The following is a 23,567-nucleotide window of genomic DNA, read 5'->3' on the forward strand; positions in this document are numbered from 1 at the left end:
AGTTACCTATTGCCTGGGACACCTATTGTGGGTGACACCTGTAGCAAAATAAACACATGACCCTGTGAAAGCTGTCCATCACTAATAATGTCCTGGCTGGATTTTCCCTGTATACCACCAATGCCTTGCTGCAGCATGCTGATAATAGTTCTGTAGAGACAGACAAATCTTTGAGCTGGTGTCAAGTTCCATGAGATCTTAGATGTGATTTGGAGGTATTTTTTCCAGAATAAGAGAGAATAATCCATTACTTGTAATGTATTTTTACATTATGAATACAGTAATTGTATTCATATATGTCAGAGATGGGAGTTTAAAAAAATTACTTTAAATCTACATACCTTGCACACAGCAATTTCCTCAAGTTGCTCAATGAGTTATGTGTCCTCTGCAGTCTGTTGTTGGCAAACTCGAAGCTAATGATTATAATTGAGTACAAAGCCACTACAGTATTGTAAAACCCATTGAAGAACTACAGGTTCACACACAAAGATAATTAAATACTTACTCCACCGGTAGAGAATTAAGAGGAGCTTAGATTATGTGCTTCCACAGAATATTAGCCAGCTAAATGAAGCAGAGCTAAGTAACTAGAAAGATAAAGTTTAGCAAGTGTAGTCACATAGACAACCTGGGACAACTAGGCACATAAGAAATTAAGAAAAAATAATTAAAAAAAAAAATGCTTAAAGATTAACTATTTCTCAGATACTAAGGCAACTATCTTTCCAGAGGGAATTAACTTGAGTGAGCACTTCTATGACTTTCCTAGTGTCAGAGGGCTTCTAAGGTGCTTACTAATTAAATTCACAAAGCTTAAATTTTAGGCTGTACAGGGCCTTTTACATTACCAAGTCTGAGTTCCTGGACATCAGACTTAAATTTAATCCTATATTGAGTTCAGAAACTTGTGTGAGCTAAAGGATACCGGGTATCAGTGAGATATTCCTAAGGGTAGTAATGAACTGTCCATTGCTGATCTTTTCTGAACAGGAAGGGATATTTTCCACTGGTTAGATGCTGTTAATACGTTTTGTGTCTTTTAGCATAGATCTAGCTTATTGCCTGCATTGATTTATTTTTAAAAATAACCAATCCAGTATCCTGTATTTTTTCATTAAAAGGTACTTAAAGAGTTCATTAAGTCACCATTTTACCTTTTCCTTTACTTTTAGTGGTTTGGGGGGGGAGAATGAGGGGGTTCTTTCTTTCTTACGTCCTTCCCAGCTTCGTGAAAACCACTTTAAAACATGAACCAACACATTAGGCGTGGCATTCCAGTACGAGTCTCACTAGCATTTAATTCAAAAGCATTGACACTCTAGTTTCATTCTCCACTCACTGGCTGCAGCCATTGTTTTCCTCAGAGCTCATGAAAAGTCTGGGCACTACAACCCACAAGCACTGCAGAGTCGTTTGGACCTCCTTGCTTATTTGTTTTCAGAAACACAATTAGAGGCAATATAATTCAATGAGAACAGCTTACCAGGCAGTCAAGGTATGTTGACATGACTGCTCTGTCCTTACTGAGATTCAGTCTGCATCATCCACGTGTTTTATCATCAGCAACTTCATAATGGTGAAATTATTGAATATCAAATTTTCTATTGACCCCCCTAAAACCTGCACTGAAACACCCACCCAGTTCATGGCAGTTCTCCATGGGCAATTACTATTTCAGGTTTATCAACCAGCCAATTCTTAGCCAGCTTAATGCATGTCTTATTGATACTGCAGAGAGATAATTTTTTTATCATAATGCCATTCCAAATGCCTTAACAAAACTTATTAAATGCATGCGTGTTTTTTCAAACTTGTAATTTCATCCAAGGATAAAATTAGATTTGTCTGACAAGATCTATTTTCTATTAGAGCATTCTCAGCATCCTTATATGTAGATTAAATAGATGTTATTGTCACTGTGTTACAGTTTTCTTCCTTGAAAGCCAAAGGAAAAAAGGTCCAAATACAGCCTAAAATAGTCTATCTCCAAGGACTATATTAGAGGTTGGAGAAGGTTTTTAGTATCAAACATCAGAAAACAAGAGCTTACTCTTATAAATTACATTATATGGTTTTAAATGACATGATTCACTAATGCTGAGCTTTTTTTTTTTTTAATAGTTTGACAGTTTGCAATATTAAGCCAATTTAATACTTAGTCCCCAAATTCCACAATAAGCACTGAAGATGTCTAGTTTAAAATAATTTCTTGAACACTTAAATAACATCTACTGTAAAATAGTAACAATTTCTAATTTAGACAGAAACAAAACATTTATTTTACCCTCTTCCCTATTTCTTTTTTTTTTTTTCCTAGAAGAATTTGACTTTAATCTTTCAGGCAGCTCATTTCCTGGCACAGCATTGCAAGCTCGGTATTTTTTAAGAGAGTACCTTGGTGCCAGCCATTTCTATACTGCAGCGTTACATAAAATTCATTAAGTACTCAAAAATATGACTACCGCTGCAAAGATACCCAGTGAGCTTAGCAATATGTTTTAAGTTTCCATACTTTCTATGGTTTGGGGGGGGAGACTGGTGGGGGGTGGCAGTGTTTGTTTTAGGTTTGTTTTGGTTTTTAAGGTACCATCATGGATCTTGATTTAAAAAAAAAAAAATTACAGGTTATTGTCCTCCTAATAAATAATAGGTAGCCTTCAATTGGGGTTATTAATTAACAAGACAGAAATCTAGGTGTAGTAGTCCATACTACTGTATTGGAATGTCTTGCTAATTGAGGTGCCTGTGGCAGCAGTGCGTACCTCTTCACGGGAGCTTGGAGGACTGTGTCACTGCACTCACTGGTTGACATGCCAGGGAACGCCTTGCCTTGGGAGTCTTAATGGTGAAACTCTAGACGAGTTTATTATAGTTTATCATGAACAATTCAGTTCTTAGACCACATAACTGACACCACCCCAGCTGAAAGGGCAAATCAAACTAGCCTATAATTGTATTCCAATTTTCACTTCCAAACGTATTGCAGAGCTCTTGCAGTTTGCACACAATGAGTCTGGTGCATTGCCTTAGCTCACACAGAAAGCAGGAGACATGTCATACCTGCTGCTGCTCAAAGCCCTTTCACACTTTGAAAAACACAGGTTCAGACAAGATTTTAGTTCTTTGCTTGATCTTCTGTCCTCTACACTAGAGTGCTCTGGTTGTTACCAAATTAGCTTTAACCATACCATTGCAGGAGATCAGCTATTTATAGGGCCAGGCTATCCATGCTCCTCTCACATGTTTAGAAGTCATTTTGATATCTACCAGGTCTTAGACATAAGCATTCCTGGAAACCAAAGCAAGCAAGGCCGCTAACATAAATCCTGAAAGCTGAAGCCCCAGAAAGGAAAGCACCATGCTTTGCCTCCCTTCCACAGCAGATTGCAGAGCTATGTAAACATGCTGGAGGGAGTTAACTGCGCTGCTGGAAACAGGTCCCTTCTGCACGCAACAGTACTTTGGAAAAACTTGAGAGAGTCAAGTGACCAAATTCCTTCTTATGCTCTCTCACAGGGGTAAAACAGATCAATGGGCTTAGCTATACAAATGCTGTCAAACCAAGCTGTCATCAAGAGCCAAGCAGTAATTTAAAAGGTCATTGAATCAGATAGGCCATACATAAAAAAAAAAATAAAAAAAGGAAAAAGGAGGGGGCGGGGGGATAAGCAAGTGACTACATCAGTTTTATGTGGGGAAATATAGCTGGGTAAAAAGGAAATAAACTGAACATAAGTTCACACAGAGGTAGGCTTTTGAATACAAATCCAGTTCTAAATCAATTAAAACACGCAGGTATTTGGAGGAAACAAGCCATTAGAGTGAAATCTGAGGGGCAAAGAGCTCTGAAATCAGATCTGGATTAGGAGTTAAATGCAGGAGTTGTCAGAGATGGGAAAGGAAAAGGAAAGCAGTGATCTCAAAGAATGTGTTTCTTAACCAAATCACATCCACAGAACAGCTACGCTTGCTCACTCACAGTATAGCCGGCTTTTATATTATGAGCAACTCGTGACCGAAACCCCAACAGCCGACCTCTGTCTCTGATGGAACACTGAGAATGAGAAAACCTCATGTTCATTCATGCTGCACTGTACTTTTCCCCACCTCTGTTATTGTCTGTATTGGGTCAGTGCCAGCATTGATACATGTGTGCTGTGTATTGCACCAATAAATAGAAGGGAATGGTGCCAAATTAAAACAAAAATATCTTTCATAATCCATTTCCAGAATCTTTCACTGGAAACATAATGAAGTGTCAGACATGAGGTAGGCAAGCTTTAAGAGACTGGCTTAACCTCTCTGAAACTGGTGCCTGACTAGGATATGCAACATCCCTAATAACATCTCAAAACAATCCATTAAGGAGTTACAAAAGCATTTTATACTTCGGTCAAACACAGCAATGACACTACAAGGGCACAGATTTCCCTGTACTGTGGCAGATCCATTATTTACCATCATGCTGATGTTCCAGCAGTAGACAGAAGAAATAAAACCCTCCAATTGTATCTTGTGGGTTGTACACAAAGAAGTGGGGAAATTCCCTCACCCATCCCAGAGGCATAAGGTCTGGCACCCGTGTTGCCTTGGCTTGCACAGCTGTAATTGTGTTAGGCTATCAGATCACTCTTCCCTTTGTCACATGCTCCGTGATTTCTTCAGGCAGTGATTGCTACACCTTGAATATGTGCTGTAAATCATACATCTTCCTGTTTGCCTGAAAGTGAGTGCCCTTTAATTTCATTAAGTTCCCATGTTCCTTTAAATATGTAGCAAAGCAGAAGAAAAGCTTAGAAATTCTCATTGCAGCTTCTCATCTGGAATACCATAGCTTTGCAAAATCATATCCCCTTCAAATCTTCACTCTGGCAAAAGCAATCTTATTTTTTCACCTTTGCCCAACTGTATCTCTGACCAAACAATTACAAGTCACTTGCCACATTTGCAAAAAATCTGGTTCCTACCCCACACACCCCCTGACCCATGTGTCTCACGTTTCCTCCATCACAGCACACTTTTCTTACTCAACATATTTTTCTCTAACATTCATAGGCTTGCAGGAAAGCCTTTCGTGCAAAGACAGATATGAAGTTTGGTTATACTGCTCCAGACAGTATGGTGATAGGAGCAGCGAGATTAACTATGCCAGCTGGAAATCTAGTGCTACTTCCTCATATTTCTGTTTCATATTTGATAAGCTTCTCTGCTGACCAAAGGGCCATTTGATGATCTCTTAATATGTATCCTCTGTACTGTGATTTTAATCTGCCACTGTTACTAAAAAAAATATCCTGGTTTACCTATCTAGAATTTTAAATTGTGATATTAAGATAAATGCCTCACATTTCTTTCACTCCTAGCAGTATAAAAGCCGCTATTATTCTTATTCAGTAAATTTTTGGGGGTTGTTTTGGGGTTTTTTTGCTGGGATATCTGCCATAATTCATTACCCTTAATTGTTCTTTGCACTGAAATTTGCATACCTCTTAGGGAACGTTATATCATAAGGGTTTTCTAGTCAGTCTTTCTCAGTTTTAAAATATCTTCACAAAAGTAAAAGTCTGGCTTGCCAGAAGGCTACTTACTTTGGATACAGTGGCCCCTATTCCTGCGCAATAAGAACGTCTTTCCTTCCTCAGCACTGAGCCCACTACTTCTCAATGGGCTTTTTTCACAAACCTGTTAGAGACTTCCAACTTCATCCAGCTAGCTAACCGTGCATATAACATGGGTTACATATTGTAAAAAGCTGCTAGAGAATCTGAAGACAATCTTTGGACCAATCTGCTCACAGGAGTAGAGATTCTCAGAGGATATATTAAACTAAACAAGCTTTCTATTAACAAAGCTTTGCAAAGGCTATCCTACCCTCAGCAGCTCAGCATAGGGAGATTAAAAGACTGCTTTTTCTAAGTCACTCCCAGCACCTCTTACTCATTACCTAACTGGCCAGAAGTACAACACATTACTGAGTAAAATACTCATCCACGAAAGTGCTAAACCACATCCTGATCTTGTCACACAGGTTTTGAGTCTACTTCCATTTCTGGAACAAGTATGTTTATTTGTACAGTTGTGAGAAACCAGTAACGTTTTCATTAATACATTTCAGGTTATCCTGTTGCTGTCAGCTTTGTCGTGGGCTTGACCCAGCACGAGTAACCTTGGTACCTTGCTTTTATGTTCTATAGGGATACACACATCCCTGATCATAGTTCTATTTTTACACTCATACTGGGCCAAGAGAATAGCTCTCTGGTATATCTTCGCTACAGTACCAACCAGTCCTCACAAAACATTCAGAATTTTATTTCTTTGGAGCTACTGTTCTTTTCCCTTCTGGCATGACACCCATCTCCTTATTTACTTATTCCAGTGTTCTAATAGAGAAGAAAAGATTCTGTTATTATTATTATACTGACCATTTTTTTCCTCTAAAAGATGCAGTGAATTATCACTTTTGTTTCTCTGGTTTTGTTCGCATCTTTCTGAACTCAAGCAAGCATCAGAATATAAGACACATTTTTCCTCATTCATAGCTCATCCTTCAACAGAATTGTGCAAGAAAAGGTCGTAAAGGATTTTTTTCATAGGGGATCATATTTCCCTTTCAAGTCATACCTTTATAACTGCTAGACCATCCTCCGAATCTTGGCAATTCAGGAGCTGGAGATTTGCCAAAAACAGTCTCCACAGATCTGTGAACTACTTTAACTGCTATTGTGCAGCTATATCTACGTAATGATAAAATATCCAATCCAGCTTCCTGAAAAAATGCCAAATCATTTTTTTCCTGTTTGAGTATAATTTTGGCACACTGGCTTTAGCCCTCAATCCATGTCACCAGAGGACCATAGCAAGAATATTACTCCAGCTGCTGCTTACAAGGTTCTAGGAGCCATTTTATTGCCTTGCTTTCACTGTAGTATTTTAGTTTGAACAGAATGATACCCATCTTGTCTGGAAAGTCTTGTTCACATTAGCCTTTTGCTACCCACACCTTCCACCACCCTCCTGGTCCCCAAGTTCTCCTCTCCCAGGACAAAGACACTACAACCATTGCTGTCCTCGGTACCTGTCTTAGTAGGTGTGAGTCCATTGTACCTGATAGAATCTATTGATGAGAGGTTTTTAAAAGCTTTATAGCTTTCACTTTATTTCAGTCATACTTTTTCTTTCTTCCTCTAGGATTTGATTGAAGTAATTCATTTGATCAAAACCAATTTGTACTTGTACTTCACCGTGTTTAATCTTCAAGGTTTACTTTCCCTGTATCTTGCAAATGATTAGATTTGCGGTGCCACTGGTGTTAGACTGTCATTAGCAAAGCATGTAACCGCTGCCAGTCCTCATTCTTTACACGTCTATTCTCTGGAGTACTTCTCAGGCATATGGTGATGCCAAGGACATCCTCATGAAATAATCTTCCACGCAGTGCAGAAATCCCAGCTAACTTGCTTGCTTTTCTATATTTGTTCTCTCTGCCAGTACGAAGGCTGAAGCATTTTATACAATGAATGCACTTCATGTGAAGAGCTTGAAAGTGATGTCATCTGAGGCAGCTGGCATCAGAGTCTTAAGGCCTTAAGGGTCTATGCACAACCAGGTCACACTACTGTTCATCCTTTCCAACGCAATTATTTAGCTTACTCATGCCAACGGTGTCTCCAGTTTTGTAATCATGCTAAAGATAGCCCATATGCAGAAGTTCCTTTTCTACAGGAAAAGAAACCCTATTGCAAATCCACAGGTAGACCAGTTTTGCAGTATCTTGAAAAATTTTCTATTCCTTCAAATGCGCCAGGAAATCTCTTACGTTTTCTCAGGGGTGATTTTATTTATTTATTTATTTTTATTCCATAGTCATTCAGGTTTTCACAAGCTTAATGATTTTAAAGTTTTTGAATCTGCTGCTGGCTTTGATGCCATACTCAGTACACAGAAGTTTATATTATTTTTATCTTCTTTTCTTCTAGATGCATTTAATATAGTATTTCCTATTTATGAAATAGGATGCCTTTCATACACTCATAATTTCCTTGGTATGGAGGATGTCACGTTTGCTTTCTTGTATTTTGCCTCAGGGCTTCCATTCTCTTACATCCTGAAGTGAGATTAATTTCACCAAACTTTAAATACTTAATTATTAGCTAACTAAGTTTAATCTTGTTGTTCAGACTCTTATAGTCAATAAGGGGAAATAAACTCATCCTAGTTTCAATTCATCCCAATTAACTCCAGCATTGCAGGATGAGACTAACTGCCCTGGGATTTGGCTATTTCATTTTACTGATGAAAAAGGAAGACTGGTAGATTAGATTTCATTCAGATACCCTACTATAAGGTGTCTGAAGATAGGTGAACATAGGGGAAATGGATCCTATCAATGATACCAACTTTGCATCAGACATTTTTTAGAAAAGTCAATGCATGTCATCAATGCTGATGTCACTAACACAACACAGTCTTATATCTTCGTTGTGTGTGTAGTTGACTTAGGCATCTCTGTTGTTTTTTTAATTGTTCTTCGGGGAGGAGCAGGGTTTGTTAGGTGGAGGGTCATTTCCATGTTGTTATACAACTGATGTCAGGGAGGTTTTTTTGGTCTTCTCTTTAGCTGCCTCACAGTCTTCATCTTCCAAAGATCTTTCTAATGTTAATTTGTCTAACATTAGCGCCTGTTCATATATTTGTTTCAAACCTTACTTGAGTATTCTTCTAACTTTGTGTGCCCTACCCCTTCTATTTTCCAAAGGAGCTACATTACCCACTCAATTATATAAGCAGGTTTCCATTTATGTCTCAGATTTTTTCTTTGCACAGAGATGTTATGTTTAGGATATAACAGGCTTCAAATAACTTGAGTAAGATGCTTCAACTTTCCTCTGCGCTCCAGCGAGCTCATGACTATAAGCCCATGATCTACAAATATCCCAGACATTTTACTCAGTGCATACTAGAGAACAGCCACTTCTCAGTCTGCAGCTACTTACACATAAAAACACCTGACTAAGAACAATTCTATTAATTCCCTCCATTTTGCCCTCATCTCTGCAATGCTTCCAGTTTCAAAATTGAAAGCAGTAAATTTTTAGCCATGTTCTGCATAAAAAATAAAGTTAATTCTTTGGGTCTGACACTACGTCTGGTTCTAGAATTTGAGAGTCAGACTTTCCTTAAGGATGCATTGAACTAGTTTTTGTTCCCACTGATTTTCATCCACCCCCCCCTGCTCTCAGACATGAGTAAGACAGAATGAATCTTTAAAATAAATAAAGAGACTTGATCATTTGACTTTACAGGACTACAGTATGATTCTGTTTATACTCAGTTATTTAGTATTTTAAGTTACAACAGTAGTGGGATCTGGTTTTTTAAACTACTCCATAAAAAGAGAAGAAAAAGTCACAAAGAACGAGAGCAGACTTTATTAGTAACAGCTACACGTTGAAATATCATTTAAATCAGATTTAGTAACTCCTTCTCAACCTAATCTGCACTCTGAATAAAGCTATCTTTACATGTCAAGTCACTGTAGATCTCATGGGCTTTTCAAAAACATATCTGTTATTCTAACAATTAAATCTAATATAACCATACCCTGCACTTCTCAACCAGCCTACACTGATAACTCCTTATCCTCTGAAGAAAATTCCACAGTACATGAGAAAACATCATCCTTTTTTGCAGGAGGAGACAACCCTCTATAAAATCCTCTCCTTTGGGTCATTTTAATCTGCTGTGCATGCACTAAAGACCTGGAGATGTCTCTGCGCCTCACCAGCCCAGTCATGCGCACAGGCTGTTCGATAAAGTAGCCAAATAATCTCAGCTCAGCTGTTAGCAGGAGTCAGCCACGTGCAGAATTTAGCCAGATAAAAGTTTCATGGTTTGACCGCTCCCACTCAAACACTACCAAGATGGAAATATTTGCTCTTTAGGTTATCACATAGCTAATAGCAAAATCGTGTTCTCAAAAAAAAAAAAAAAAAAAAAAAAAACCACAACATACACACACGCAACACACCGTACCAAGGAACAAAACATCTTTTGTCCTTACTACAGAAAATAAATTGAACAGTGACAACTTTTCTTTTTGATACCTTTCTTACGTATGTTTCTTCATAAGTACAAAAGTGGTATGCAACTCATGACATAAGTAATTTACAAACTCAGACTTCAATAAAAATATTAATGAAAGGGACGCTTTAAAATAAAAGACTGCAAACCTCAAGAAATCTTACTAACATTGTGCAAAGGATGGATTCTGGGAGTGGTGACATTTACCTCTAGGGACTTATGCCTACAGCAGAAGTATAGCACCTAGCAATAGAATATTAAACAACATACTTTTAACTAATGTGTATTTATAGCACAGTTTGAGACAGAAAAATGGTCTCCGAACAAATCACTATACGTAATTTTGACTACTATCTTGAGAATTCCTGTACAAAGGAGCTTTATAATAGGAAATATTATAGTGTGAGCATATTTGCCTTTCGGGAGGATGGGATTAACTTGAATTACAGAGCCCCCATTCTGCAATGAGGCAGAAGGCAAACCACCTTCTGGGCCAAATGCAGGGCTTCACAGAGCTGAAGCAGAGGTGCAATACATATTTCTAAACTGGGGCCACAACTTCTGCTGGAGAGAGGGTGGAGGAGGGTTGGCTGTTTGTTTTGGGGTTTGTTGTTGTGTGGTTGGTTCCGCACCCCACACCCCCAACCCGCAAGTTATTCTTCTCTCACTATTATGCCTTTCAGCAAAGCCATAGTTGGACTAGGACTCAAACTAAAGAAAAAAGTAAACCTCCTTTAAGTCTGAGTGAAAGCAACCACATAATTATTTTCCCCTATTTGAACACAATAACGCTATATTGACAAAAAGATATAGTACATTCTACCAACATTCTCAAAATTTGTTAACTTGATACATTCTGTCCAAAATATGGTCATTTGACACTTACTGGCTGAAAGAACAGAAATTTTAAGATTCTGATTTTTCATCCTGATACCATGCAAAAATTATTCTGAAATCACAGATTTTTCTGCATAATGGAAATCTTAATTATTTTGCAATATGGCTACTGGCAGTACTGTTTCTCATCAAGATTACCGGAGACTTCTCACTTAAGAAGTCTGGTTCAGGTTACCTGTATTTTTGTGAAACAGTAGCTATATTGTAGGAGGAAAATTTCCATAATAGATGTTTCAGGCATAATGTTTTGAGGGAAAAATAAAATACACACAAATTCACGGTTCTTTTCCTGCTAAATCCTCGTGTGATAGTTTTTAAGTGCAGTGTACTTACAGCAAAGGCCTCATATTCCACCCTGGAAATGCTTTTTGCCATTTATTTGAAACGCTAGCCTAAACTAGATCACACTGTGAAAACCCTATTTGAATTGCTCAGCCTCATCAGCCTCAGCAAACCACCTGCCTGTGGTTCAGCTTTAGGCTACACTGCTCAGACACTTGCCCACTGGCTTGTCTGCAGTGGCATCTGCCTTCTGTGCCGATTGCTGCGCAGCACCGAAGAGGACATCATACCAGTCAAACTCGGAAGAGACAGAGGCTGAACCAGGAAGGAGTAAACAGATTTATATGTCGAGTCTGCTGTCACCGAGACAGGGAGGGAGGGAATAGTGCCTGGCTAGTGGCGAGGGAAGACTGGAACTGCCTGGGCAAGAGGATGTTCAAATAGCAACAAAGGGAACCAGGGTAAACATTTCTGGGCACGTGAACTGAGAGTGGAAGCCTGGAGATGTATGAATCAATGGAAAAACTGGTATTTGATTACGAGTAAGGCATGTTCATGTGCCAGCACTGTGTACGAATTAAAATACTATGCATATGCATACACAGGCATCCTGAATTCAGTTTGCCAATTTAGAAATTACCACCTTCACAATATCAATAATGTTCTTTAACAGAGTATGTTGTATCGTGTAGAATCTGAGGCATGCAGGTGAACTGTTCTCCCCACGGAGGGCTGAAGTGCAAATCTAGAAGTGGATTGATCAATACAAAGTTTTCCTGCTAGCTTTTCCCTATCCCTGAATTAGGCAGGCATGAGTTTGGTTCAACAGTAATTTCAGAGTTGTGCTAAGAGCTTTACACTTAGTTTCTTCCAATTTTTAAAGCAGCCCTAGTGATTTCTCCATGGAGATGCAACCAGAACAGCTAAAGCATAAGACTTCTTGCCAGCCCTAAAGTGCTATGGACCCATGTGTGATATACTTTTGAAATGCCAGCACTGCACATGGATTAGAATTCCTCTTTCATGCTACACTGAACAATGTGATTTTGTCTGTAATACTATAAAGCAACTGTGTCAACAATAAAGAGGAAACATTTATGGCATAGGTTATTAAAACAAGGAAAAATAGGCCAGTGCAATTTAAGTTCCTTTAGTGGGTCAAATAATAATAGTTAAATAAAGAACAAAGAGATAAATAATTTATTACAGTATCAGAAGCCTCATAACAAGCACCAGAAAATAGTCTTCACTTTAAACTGCATCTCAAAAGGCTTCACAACAGAAGCATGGGTGATACACAATGAACATATTAGAGCAAATGCAAAAGGGAGGGGAATTAGAGGATCTGTTACATCCCAAAATGAAGCAACCACTCTACTTAAGAACATCAGTGTACACACAGAGCAACCAGTTAAATGCACCAGACAAGACTCGATGCTAAAAGTGGTAGTGACTCAAAAGACTAGACTACTGTAGCAGCAGAGTAGATTGCCCATTTCAGCATGTACTGCTTATTGTTATCAGATGCGATGCTGGCCTTGCTGCAAACATGGGAGGAAAACTGAACTCAATTTTTTACTCAGAGATATAAAAGCTCATTATAAAGTTATAAGGCTGCTTAGAAGTAAGGCCTAGCTCAGAGATCATCAGATTAAGGAGGAAATTTAGAATAATATTAATCTTCAGTTGCTTATACTGGAAGAAAACAAAACAACAGAGCAGACAGAACTCAGCATAATCAAATGCAACTTCCATTACAAGCCTGTATTTTTCATGCTAAGTCTGACAATTTAGTTCAAAAAAATTCAAGTCATTTGTCGAAGCCAATATTTTCAAAGATTAAAACACTAGAATTAGGCTCCTACTTCCATTTTTGACCTTTTAATTAGTTTTTTTCTGAAGTGCTGAAAACAACTCTAATTGACAGCTTTCAAACATTGGTTTTTAATAGTAGTTCTTAACTGCTTGGCACTTTGGAGTTTCCAAATAAGGTCAGAAGCAGATCAGAAAAGCATTGTTTCGTTTGACTTTACTCTTAAAAAAGCAAGAGGAGGTAAAGTTTCTCTACACAATTTGATCTCAGTCGTCCAAACACTATAGAACAACTTCATGGCTGTAGTATATGAAACAGTAAAGTTATTTAGCCTTTCAATCTGTAACCAAGGTTAGGATGTTTTACATAAGTTTCTTCAGAATATTGAATTTGAACTTTGTGTTTAAAGCAGTGATACCATAAACAACCAATAAAGAAAGGAAAGGAGACACTGGAATAGTTAGGTTTAAGACCCACTGTTACTCACTCAGTATTTCTACAATATTGCTGCAGAGCTCAAATCACTACTCTGTTTTATACTTGTTCCTTTCTTCTGTAAGAAGGCAAAGAGCGAGGGAGAGAGCGCAAGCAAAGCAAAAGGCAGGAGCAGGGGAGAGAAAGTGGGACGCCAATCAATAAAGCAAATTTTCCCTGGCAGCAAAAATAGCTGACAGACCTGCTTCCCAGAGAACACTGAAAATTACTTTGCGAGTAAAAGTAGCAAAGAAGATAAGCCAACTTGAGGGACTCATGGGAGAGCAGTTATTGACAGATACAAGGAGGATATAATTGCTCAAGATGAGCAGGTATTTCTTTTTTCTCAATAGAGCACTTCTGCATGAAAAGATTGGAAAGACAGGTGCAAGACAATAGCATAAAGCCTGTTCCTAACTTACTTACATCAATGCTCCTTTATACAAAATTATGTATGAAGTGCAAAACAAATACCTTGAATGCTGAAAATAAAGTATTACAGGGAAAAAACTTACATACACTCCCAGTGATGAAGAAACTTAATGCTTGATGAAATTTGATTAAATGTACTTTGTCTATTGAAGAAATGCACTGATTTTACAAAAGGCTGAATATACATGTTTAAGAAAACATTCACTACTGTTCTTACATAACAGTAAGTTATGTAGCTGATGTAATTGCATCTTAAATTGTTTCCTGTTAAAATTGCATAAGAGATCACACTTACAGCAAACAGTCGATAAGAATAGTAAACAGGATAACCTAGTAGACATTTCCTCTCTTCCAGCTCCTACTGTATTGAGGCATCCCAGGACACATCCCCTTCAGCCATTCTGGTACTCTTCAAGACAGACTTTGAGCATTAAGTGTTTGGGGTTTTGTTTGGGGTGGGAGTTTGGGTTTTTGTTATTCCCGAAAAACGCTAGACAAGGCTGAAGACAGGTGAATGTATACAGTTACACGTGGGTAAAGAGATGGGATTTTTTTTTATGTTTCCACCTAGATGATTCCCTTATGCTTTAAAATGGAATTTCTTCATTTAATAGAAGCATTTTAGTATCAATGTCTGCATGAGCAATATTCTTTAACAAAATTCACAGATACCTGAAACCTATCTTAACCCACACTGGTCCACCTCTCACAACAACATTACCTGAATGGTGTCATCCTGTTGCCAGGATTCTGACCAGCCCCAGTGCATATGGCGTAAGTACCTCACTTGGTTAATTGTATTTAAGTTTTAACCCAAAACCTGCCATACTCAATGAAACACTTAGGTAAAGTCCCTTTTCAGAAGCTAAGGCTAAGGACTACACAGTTTCTTCAGGGTTGTGGAGAAGATGTCCCAGAAGGTGCAGCAGTACCTTTCCAAGAATGGCTACTAATACTGTGAGCTTCAAATATGAATGACATTTTCTAAATAATTCAGCCAGATGCTGAAAGTACTGGCTACCCATCAGTGATATTTAAGCAGTGAAGTTACCATAAAGATCTGAAGGGTAGGTTATGTTTCTCAGCTCTGCTTGAGAGCAGAACATGGTAAGCAACTATTTGCTTTAATCAACATGTTAAATTAAAACCTGAAAAAAATAAGCAAATAAGGAAATAAAATGAAAGTGGAATTGTGTCAGACTTGTTCTTAGTTTAAGCTTTAACAAAAATCCTCCTTACCCGTCCCCCCTTCCCTTCCTCTGATTTTTTTCTTTGTTTGAATACAGGATCAACTGAAGGATGACGACACAGATTATATCATAAATAACGATGAATTGACTGAAAACTATGAAACATCTGCTCACATACCAGTGCCAACACAGGACAGAACAGGCTCCACCCAGGCTACAGGCAAGGAAGATATTAATGAAGGAGACCTAGGATTAGGAGGGTACAAACTCCAGTTTAAACACATCGCAGGTCAACCCTAGATTAATTCATTGGCATGAACAGCTTAAAGTTAATCACAAGAAATAAGACTAAGACAAAGAAACAAAAGATACTCTTACGTGAGCATGACTCCAAAATACCTACTAAGCACAAAAATCAAAGAAAACTTAGATTTTACCAACTAAATGCCTTCTCCCCCCAGGAAAGAGCTCATCAACAATATGCAGGTTTTCTGACTGCAGCAGTTTTTAATAAAAAGATGTGGCACTGTCAGCCCACTGTAAAGCCATTACAATCACATGTTGTCTCAATGGTACTTGACTGTACCACACTCCTCACATGTCTGCAGGCCTTTGAATGTTGCTTATAGTCTTTAGTCAGCTAGAATGGAGAGAAATAGTTTGCTAACACATTCATGCTCACATGATGACATCACTTCTTACGCAGCTGGTCCTGAACGGATCACTACTGCTCCAGTAGCTATTACAACTAAGGAATAAGCAAAAGATTTTTTCTGGGCATGATGTAAAAATACTTAAAAGATGCAGTGCAGCACCTCAGTCTTGATAGATCAAGCTCCTTTGTGCTCACAGTATAGACTTTTCCCGACAACCAGCTTAACGCTTGCTTTCTACATGCACCTTATAGCTTAGTCCATACAGGATTGCCCCAGGCTGCCCCAAACTGAATGTTGATAGGAGACACTGAAGTCTATGAAACCAGCAACAGACCTGCTTTTATTGCTGCACTGAATAGGCACAACCACTATTTAAATAACAATTACTCCACAAGGTTTTGTTACAGCTTTGCAGCACACAAAGCTTACATGCCAGGAGAAGTTTTGTTGTTTTGCAAGATTCTTCTGGATGTATGCTTTAAGAAGTCTACTGTTTCATTTTTTTTGTTGTTCAAGGAAAGTGAGTAATTTCTAATCAAATACTTCTGCAAAGTTACTATATCTTAAGACTGGCTGCTCCAAGGATAAATTTGTCCATCTAATTATACTGGGCACTCAGTATCATACTAGTGATGAGGACAGTGGTGATTAGATATAAAAAACAAGAGGAGAGCTTAGGTATGAAATGTTAATTTTGCCTGCATAAACACAGTAACTGGATAAACAGCTGATCAACCATACATACATCTAGCTGCCATATACTATTATCAGGCATTTCATATTATCAAGCATATCAGCTTTTGCGCATATCGGCTAAGTAGGGCAAATACAGGGATAAAGCCAGGCTTCTGTTGTTAGAGCATGTGCCTTTTCTTACTGCAGAAGTTTCAACTAACTGTGCATGACAGCGTTCCTACTAAGAAAGTTAAAACCATGAGGCATTTTTAAATCAGGTGATTCTTAATACACAAAGACAATAAGCAAACAAGAATTTTTTGATCTGTAAAGAATAAAAAAAATCACGCTATCTCCATGAATGATCGTAAAGCTGAATAGGTCTTGATTTCACCACAGATGGAAACTGAAATAGAAACTTAATATAATCAAGTTTTAGTCATTCTCTTCCAGGCTAATTAATTTCTGGTTAAATGTGATTCTAGAACAGCTGTTTTAAACAAATTTGAACACTGGCATTCTATATGCTTTTATGAAAGATCAGAAGCTTAAACGGGCATTTTATTTTCCCCTAAACACTAATCAAGGAACTTCAAAGGATCTTAATCCCCATGTGGTTTAAAACAAGTAATATTCAGGCACGATAACAAGTTCCGAGGAGAACTAATGAATTCCCAGCTCCCTGCTTTGCCTTGTTTAGCTGCATGAGGTGGGAAAAGATGTGCAGCAGGTTGCAAGAGAGGATGGAGAATGAATAGGGAGGTCAAGTTTCATGGCCTAGTCCTGTGCACCCCACAGCATACGGTGGGAGACAGCACGGATAACAGGAGGCAGGATAAGCAGGTACAGAGAGACACACTGCAGTAAGGTGAATATGTGGCACCACAGTGGCAAGATATTATCATAGATGGGTGCTAACACAGTCCTGCTTTCAGTACACAGAGTTTCCGATTTCAATCTTCAGCAGTATTGAGTGCATGTCACCCGGCTTCTTAAGCTCCTTGGGAAGCACATATCCCAGTCCTTAGATTATAGCGCAAATCAATAAACTGCTGCAGTATTATGAAGATGCAAAGCTGTTTTTCCACAACTGCTACATGAACTGGAAATGACAGGCTCTTCACCAATGATTCTGCTTAGATTCTACTCAAATGCATCCTGCAGCATACTCTACAGGGTTTTTACCAATTTATTTATTATGCCTGTCCAAATTTCTCAAAGTTGTGCACCGTGATAAATTGAGAGCTCTGGGCTCTGAAATTCTCTGTTTATCAAAAAAAAAAAAAAAGTCTGTAGTGAATACTCCTCACACTGTTCTACCTGGATGCCTTAAAGGACTACTTTACTTAGAAAGTCAACCCTTGCAGCAGAAGTGTGCATACTTCACAGGTCAGATTTTTTATGCTAAGCAGCAGTCCTCACAGGATGAGTACTTATCCTCCGAGACCACGCTTGGCAACCAAAGTGTCACTCGCTTTTAGGAAAATCAGTAAACCCAGCTGCAAGCAAACCTGAAATTTCTACTAAGTGGCAATAAAATTCTCAATTATGTTACACTATTCTGCCTTGCCATTTCTTAATTTGAAGATGTTCTTTTCATGACAAGCAGATCAAAAGAGTTAAAACAATATTAGAATAGATGATATATTTGTATTCGAGGAGAAATTACCATCAACTAGTAATTCTGCATGACTGTTTAAACAGAGTAATGGATGTTAAGAGAGGCCTTTAATGTTAATTTACAGTTCATACGCTGGAGATTTGAGCTACTCAATATCACACAATGTTTGACTGAACATACACGTCACTTGTGATAAATGTGAAGCTATCCTTCCTATCTGAGTTAATCTAATAAAACACCGCTTGGAAAATGAAATGTAAAATATATTGTCAAAACGTAGTTACTGCAAACTCAGTATGAAGGCCAAAGTGTTAGGAAAGATGGAAACCTGCAATATCACAGTAATAACTGAAATTTCATACTGAACTGCAGAGAACATTTAGCTAAAGGTTGGAAGCAGCAGAATGAATCCTGGCTACACAGCAGAGCCAGTCCAAAAATACACTGTAGCAACATTAAAGAGCCCCGTGACATCACCATGACGTCACTTGCAGTGGGCAACAACACATGCCAGCATCACATACTTCCAGTAGCACATGAGATATCAAGTCCCATGGGCAGCACCTGAGCCATCCAGTCCTGCCACGACATACCAGATGTTGTGACCTGCAAGCAGCCAAGGACCCACAGAGTCCCACCAGTGGCAGCCATCAACCTCTACCAGCAGCAGACCAGACATCAAGTGCCACCAGGGGCTGACAGGACAACAAGTTCCAGCAGCAGCTACGGCGGCCTCCAGGCATGAGCCAGCAGTGCTGGGAGCTGCCAGGATCTCCTCATGGGGAGACACCTGCCCCATCTGCTTGGGTCCCCTCAAAGGCCCCACTGGATCTGTGATGGCATGCATTCTGCCATGCTTGCATCCAGCTCTGGGCTGCACTAAAGTCACTGTCACCCACCCACTCTGCCAGGGGCCTATCATGGCCATCTGTCACCTGCAGGTAGAGGATGACCATGACAGGGTGGCCCATCATAGTCATGACCGCTTCCATGCTCATGCAGGGCCACAGCAACAGTAGGAGCAGCAGCAGCTGCAGAGCCCTAGAGGTTCCCAGCACTGGAGACTCTGCTGAGCATGGGGAGCGCAGACACACCCCCAGACCCCGCCAGCACATCTAGAGTCTGTCCAGGCAGTGGGACAGAGATGGCAGCTGGCCCCATCTGCCACCAGACGCCACCCAAGATCTATTACAGCTGCAAACAGTGGGGATTGATCTCTGGAGTTCTTTTTTCTAATACGTGTCCAAAGAAGGGCAAAGCTGATGAAGGGTCCAGAGCACAAGTCTTATTAGGAGCCGCTGAGGGAACTGGGGTTACTTAGCCTGGGAAAGAGGAGGCTTGGGGGGACATTACTGTGCTCTACAGCTACCTTAAAGGAGGTTGTAGGTCTCTTCTCCCAGATAAGAACCAACAGGACAAGAGGAAGTGGCCTCAAGTTACACCAAGGGAGGTTTACATTGGATATTAAGAAAAATGTCTTCACTGAAAGGGTGTTCAAGCATTGGAACAGGCTGCCCAGGGAAGTGGCGGAGTCACCATCCTTGGAGATGTTCAAAAGACATGTAGATGTGGTGCATAGGGACATGGGTTGGTGATGGACATGGCAGTCCTGGGTTAACGGTTGGACCTGATGATCTTAAAGATCTTTACCAACCTAAATGACTCTATGGTTCTAGAAATATCATGTCTTTTGTTAACTTTGACAGAGAAGTGCAGCATTTAGTAACCCCACTGAAAGCAGGGCCCATTGGAAGCAGACATTTATATTGCTGCGCTAAAAGCTCAAACTTTTCCATAGTAACCACATCAATGCTATCATCGGTGAACTGATTAACCCTGTGCATTACTTAAGCTGCTAAACTAATTGCATTGAAGCCATGAGAGCAGTTCATACCCTTTCCACCTAGCAACTTACATGCCTTGCTGAGCTGAGGATAGTATGCACAATAGGTCTTTCCTTCCTTTTGAAAGCTGTTCTGTATTTTGCTATCAGCCATCAAGTAATACTGAGCCTGTAACATCCTGTTTGCTGTGTACGTTTGGGTACAACATGAACACAGTGATATACTTTAGTATCTTAGATGCACGTGAGCATTGCACGCGTGCTTTCAGAATTCTTTTTTCCACAAGAACTGAGAATTCTTGGGATACAAATATTAATTATGGACTTCAGAGAACAACGTAACTTAAATACTCGATTCAGAGATTGGAAACTACTCCTTCTAAAAACAAAGTTCTTTTTCCCCTATTCCTTCCAGCAAAATAGAAAATAGCCCTTTTCAACATCTTAAAGCAAACCAGTTCTGAGCATTTTAAGTAACACAAGCAAGCTCATCTCTGGCAATATAATCCCAACAGACATGAGTTCTGTTCAGTGAACTGTAAAAGACTTGACAACATTTTTATTTTATAAACAGTCTTTCAGAACTTGAAAATTCTCCAGCTGATCCAGATTTCCACAGCCTTAGTCCCAATACCAGTTAGTTTTCAGATCATGAAATCCCCCTGCTTCCTTTAGCTCAATGATTAGTTTTCATGGTAGATATTACTGTTCAGGAGAGTTAAACATTTGAACATGTTTTTCCTTGAATACTGGCTTGTTTGTTTTTTGTGGTTTTTTTTTTTTTTTTTTACATCATGATCACATACTGGTGTGCAAGTTTCTGAGCAGTACGAAAGAAAGCTTTGTCAGCCAATGTAGTACTTGTCTTTATTTGTCTCTTTCAAATGATTGAAGGAATGTGCCTAGTGCAATAACAGACAACAGACAAGTGAATACCCCCACCAACAGCCTAGCGTGCAAATCATATTTCCAGATCTAAAACAATCTACTGGACACTCTGGCGTGTGTTAAGAAGCACAAAGTCTTCAAAAAGCAGAAGATAGTATCTGTCACCTCCATGCTGCAAATCAATGGCCCATACTTGTCTTTCCCATATGAAAAGCACAAGGACTTTCCTACAGTTAACTTAAGGTGTGTCAAGTCTCCCACCTCCGACTTTGGCTCTGTTCCCAACAGCCCCTTGGCACCATCAGCACGGGCACACTGCAGCTACACTGCTAAAAAAGCCACCAGCCAAGATAGTCTCATACTTCCAAGGAAGCCCACAGAAAAAAACCACAGTACTCATGTTTCTAATTACACCCTGCCAGCTATCCCACTGTTAACCACCACACTGACTTCCTCCCACACCAGCCCACCCTGGCTCTGGACAGTCTTCCCTCTTGCACACCAGAGGAGACAGTGAGTGCTGCACAAGATCTGCTGCATGATGTGTTACAGGAATGATTCGGCTCAAATAAATCTTTTATCGCTAGTGTCAGAGCAGAGGCAACATTTTCCCCACCTAATTAATTCAGTCACTGGTCAACATCATTCCCCTACAAAAATCAAATCCGAGGTATGGAAGAACAAGTATTGTTTCAGGCCTCAGAGTATCCCAAATCCAAGCAAGTCAAAATTAACATCATCCTTCTGAGGCAGGGCTGGAAATTCTGGTGCCAGCAACAGTAGGGAACACCCAGGAGTGTTTTCCAGCTACAGTTCTACATCATTCTTTACCACATAGCTGGCTGCTTCTGGTGTGCTACAGCAAAGGCAGATGGACATAAAGAAAATACTGGTACTTTATTCAATAAGGATTTGAAACTAGAGAGTTCTAAACACTGAAAGTAATAACCTTATGCCATGATATTAGACATTATGCAGTCCTAGGACAAGGCATACATAAGCAAGTCAAAATAGGATAATATCCCATAAGCATAGTGAGATCTCTTATTCCAGAGGTACAGTACCTTCTAAATATAACCCAGTACTTTAGAATACATGCCTGACTGGAAATGAAAATATAGAAGAGAGAAAAGGAAATGAATACATGAATGATCAAAGGAGGAAAGGGGGAAGGGGGGGGGAAGAATCAGTGCCAAAGATATTCAAATTGAAAAAGATTAGAAAGATATTCATAGCAACTTCAGACTAAAACCCAAATTAAGTATTTGCCAGTAGTGAGAAACTAAGAATTAGCTTGAAGCACACTTCTAAAAACTTTGCTAGAGCTGTATCCCTGACACTACTACCGCACTGTAAAATGTAAAAACTTGGACTTTCCACAGACCTAAAGGGAACCACCACTGCTAGCTGAAGGTTGACCAAATTTAAAGAAAATGAAGAAAAAGGACCCCAGGTGAAAGGCTAATCCTTCAACGGCACTGTTAGCAAAGCAATAAAAGCAACACAAGCCTGATATTTGCAGAAGTGTGGAAAAACAACTGAAGATATAAGTTCTTCAGCCTTCTTAATTTCATCTCTACCTCCTTCACCAGCTATTCATTTCTTTCACCAAGTTTTCTTTCACCTTCCCTGGTTGACCTTTAAGATGGAACTTTACTTCCCCCACCCCTTGGCCTAGCAAAATTTGATGAAGTCTTTATCCTCCTCCACACAACATCCACAGCCAACAACTTTAACAGTTCTTCAAAAAAGAAACCAATATGATGCAAGAGTGCATGAACTATATAACTTGCACCCAAAGTAGAGCTCACACCCGAAGACAGGTGGGTCAAACACATGGCAATATCCTTTAGGCACTTCAGTATGGCTAGTGAAGTTAAGAGCAAGCACTCATATTTTTACTACAGGAACCAACAAGAGCAAAAACCCTTAAGCAAGGCTACAGAAACCATTCTCAGGGAGGGAGACACGAACACAGTTTCGGAACCAGTCAGCAATGTCATATGAGTAATCTGTCTGCACATTCTCTGTAGTAAGGATGATGCAGTTTAGTCTCCAAAAGCTAGGGCACACTAACTTACATGCACTGCTGGGGGGTGCCAGCACACAGAAAATAAATGAGTAGCACCGATATACACACCCTAAATCCAAACCGCTGCCTTCTCCCCGTTGTGCATACTCCCACAGCCTGGGGCAGCTCCTGGAGGGAAGGCTCTCTCACCATAGGGGAGCTCACATCTATCTGCAACAAACCAAGCAGAGGTTTCCGGCTGGCTGGCAGAGTAGGGAGAGTGGTGTTGTGCTCTTACTGTTTCATGGTCCGGGCACGTTTGCCTCCTGGTACTCAGAGAGCCCTGCTGCTGGTGTTGATTTGAGAAATGACTGAAGCACATTTTCTGATAGAAGCTAATGTGAAGTGGGCACTTGAGACAAGTACTCTAGTTTCTGCTGAATGAACCATCAAGGCCTATGCAAAAAAAAAAATAAAAAAAGCTACACACACACTCCTGTTTAACCTTTTTGTTTAATACAAAGATCTGTCTGCAAACACTGAGAGCCTGATATTTACAGGCCTAGACACCAGTAATGGAGAATATGCCATGGATGCTCAGACTTCCTAAATCTGGCTCAGAACAAACATCCTCCCCGCTCTGCACGAGCATCCCCACCCCCACCTTCCCCCATATGCCAGCATGAGGCAGGGCTTCAC

The 23,567-nt window shown here is 39.6% G+C and overlaps 1 protein-coding gene across 1 annotated transcript in view; it reads left to right on the forward strand.

Annotated features, from left to right (window-relative positions):
- Positions 1-20,826, forward strand: part of SLC9A9 (solute carrier family 9 member A9) — a 218,697-nt gene extending 197,871 nt beyond the window's left edge. The window contains exons 15-16 of the mRNA XM_080410492.1: positions 14,653-14,758; positions 15,271-20,826. Of these exons, the coding sequence (XP_080266618.1) occupies positions 14,653-14,758; positions 15,271-15,474 (310 nt within the window). The 3' untranslated portion in view covers positions 15,475-20,826. The remainder of the gene's footprint in view (positions 1-14,652; positions 14,759-15,270) is intronic.
- Positions 20,827-23,567: the final 2,741 nt, after the last annotated feature.

Source organism: Falco punctatus, assembly GCF_963210335.1.
Source record: "Falco punctatus genome assembly, chromosome: 13".
Taxonomy (NCBI): domain Eukaryota; kingdom Metazoa; phylum Chordata; class Aves; order Falconiformes; family Falconidae; genus Falco; species Falco punctatus.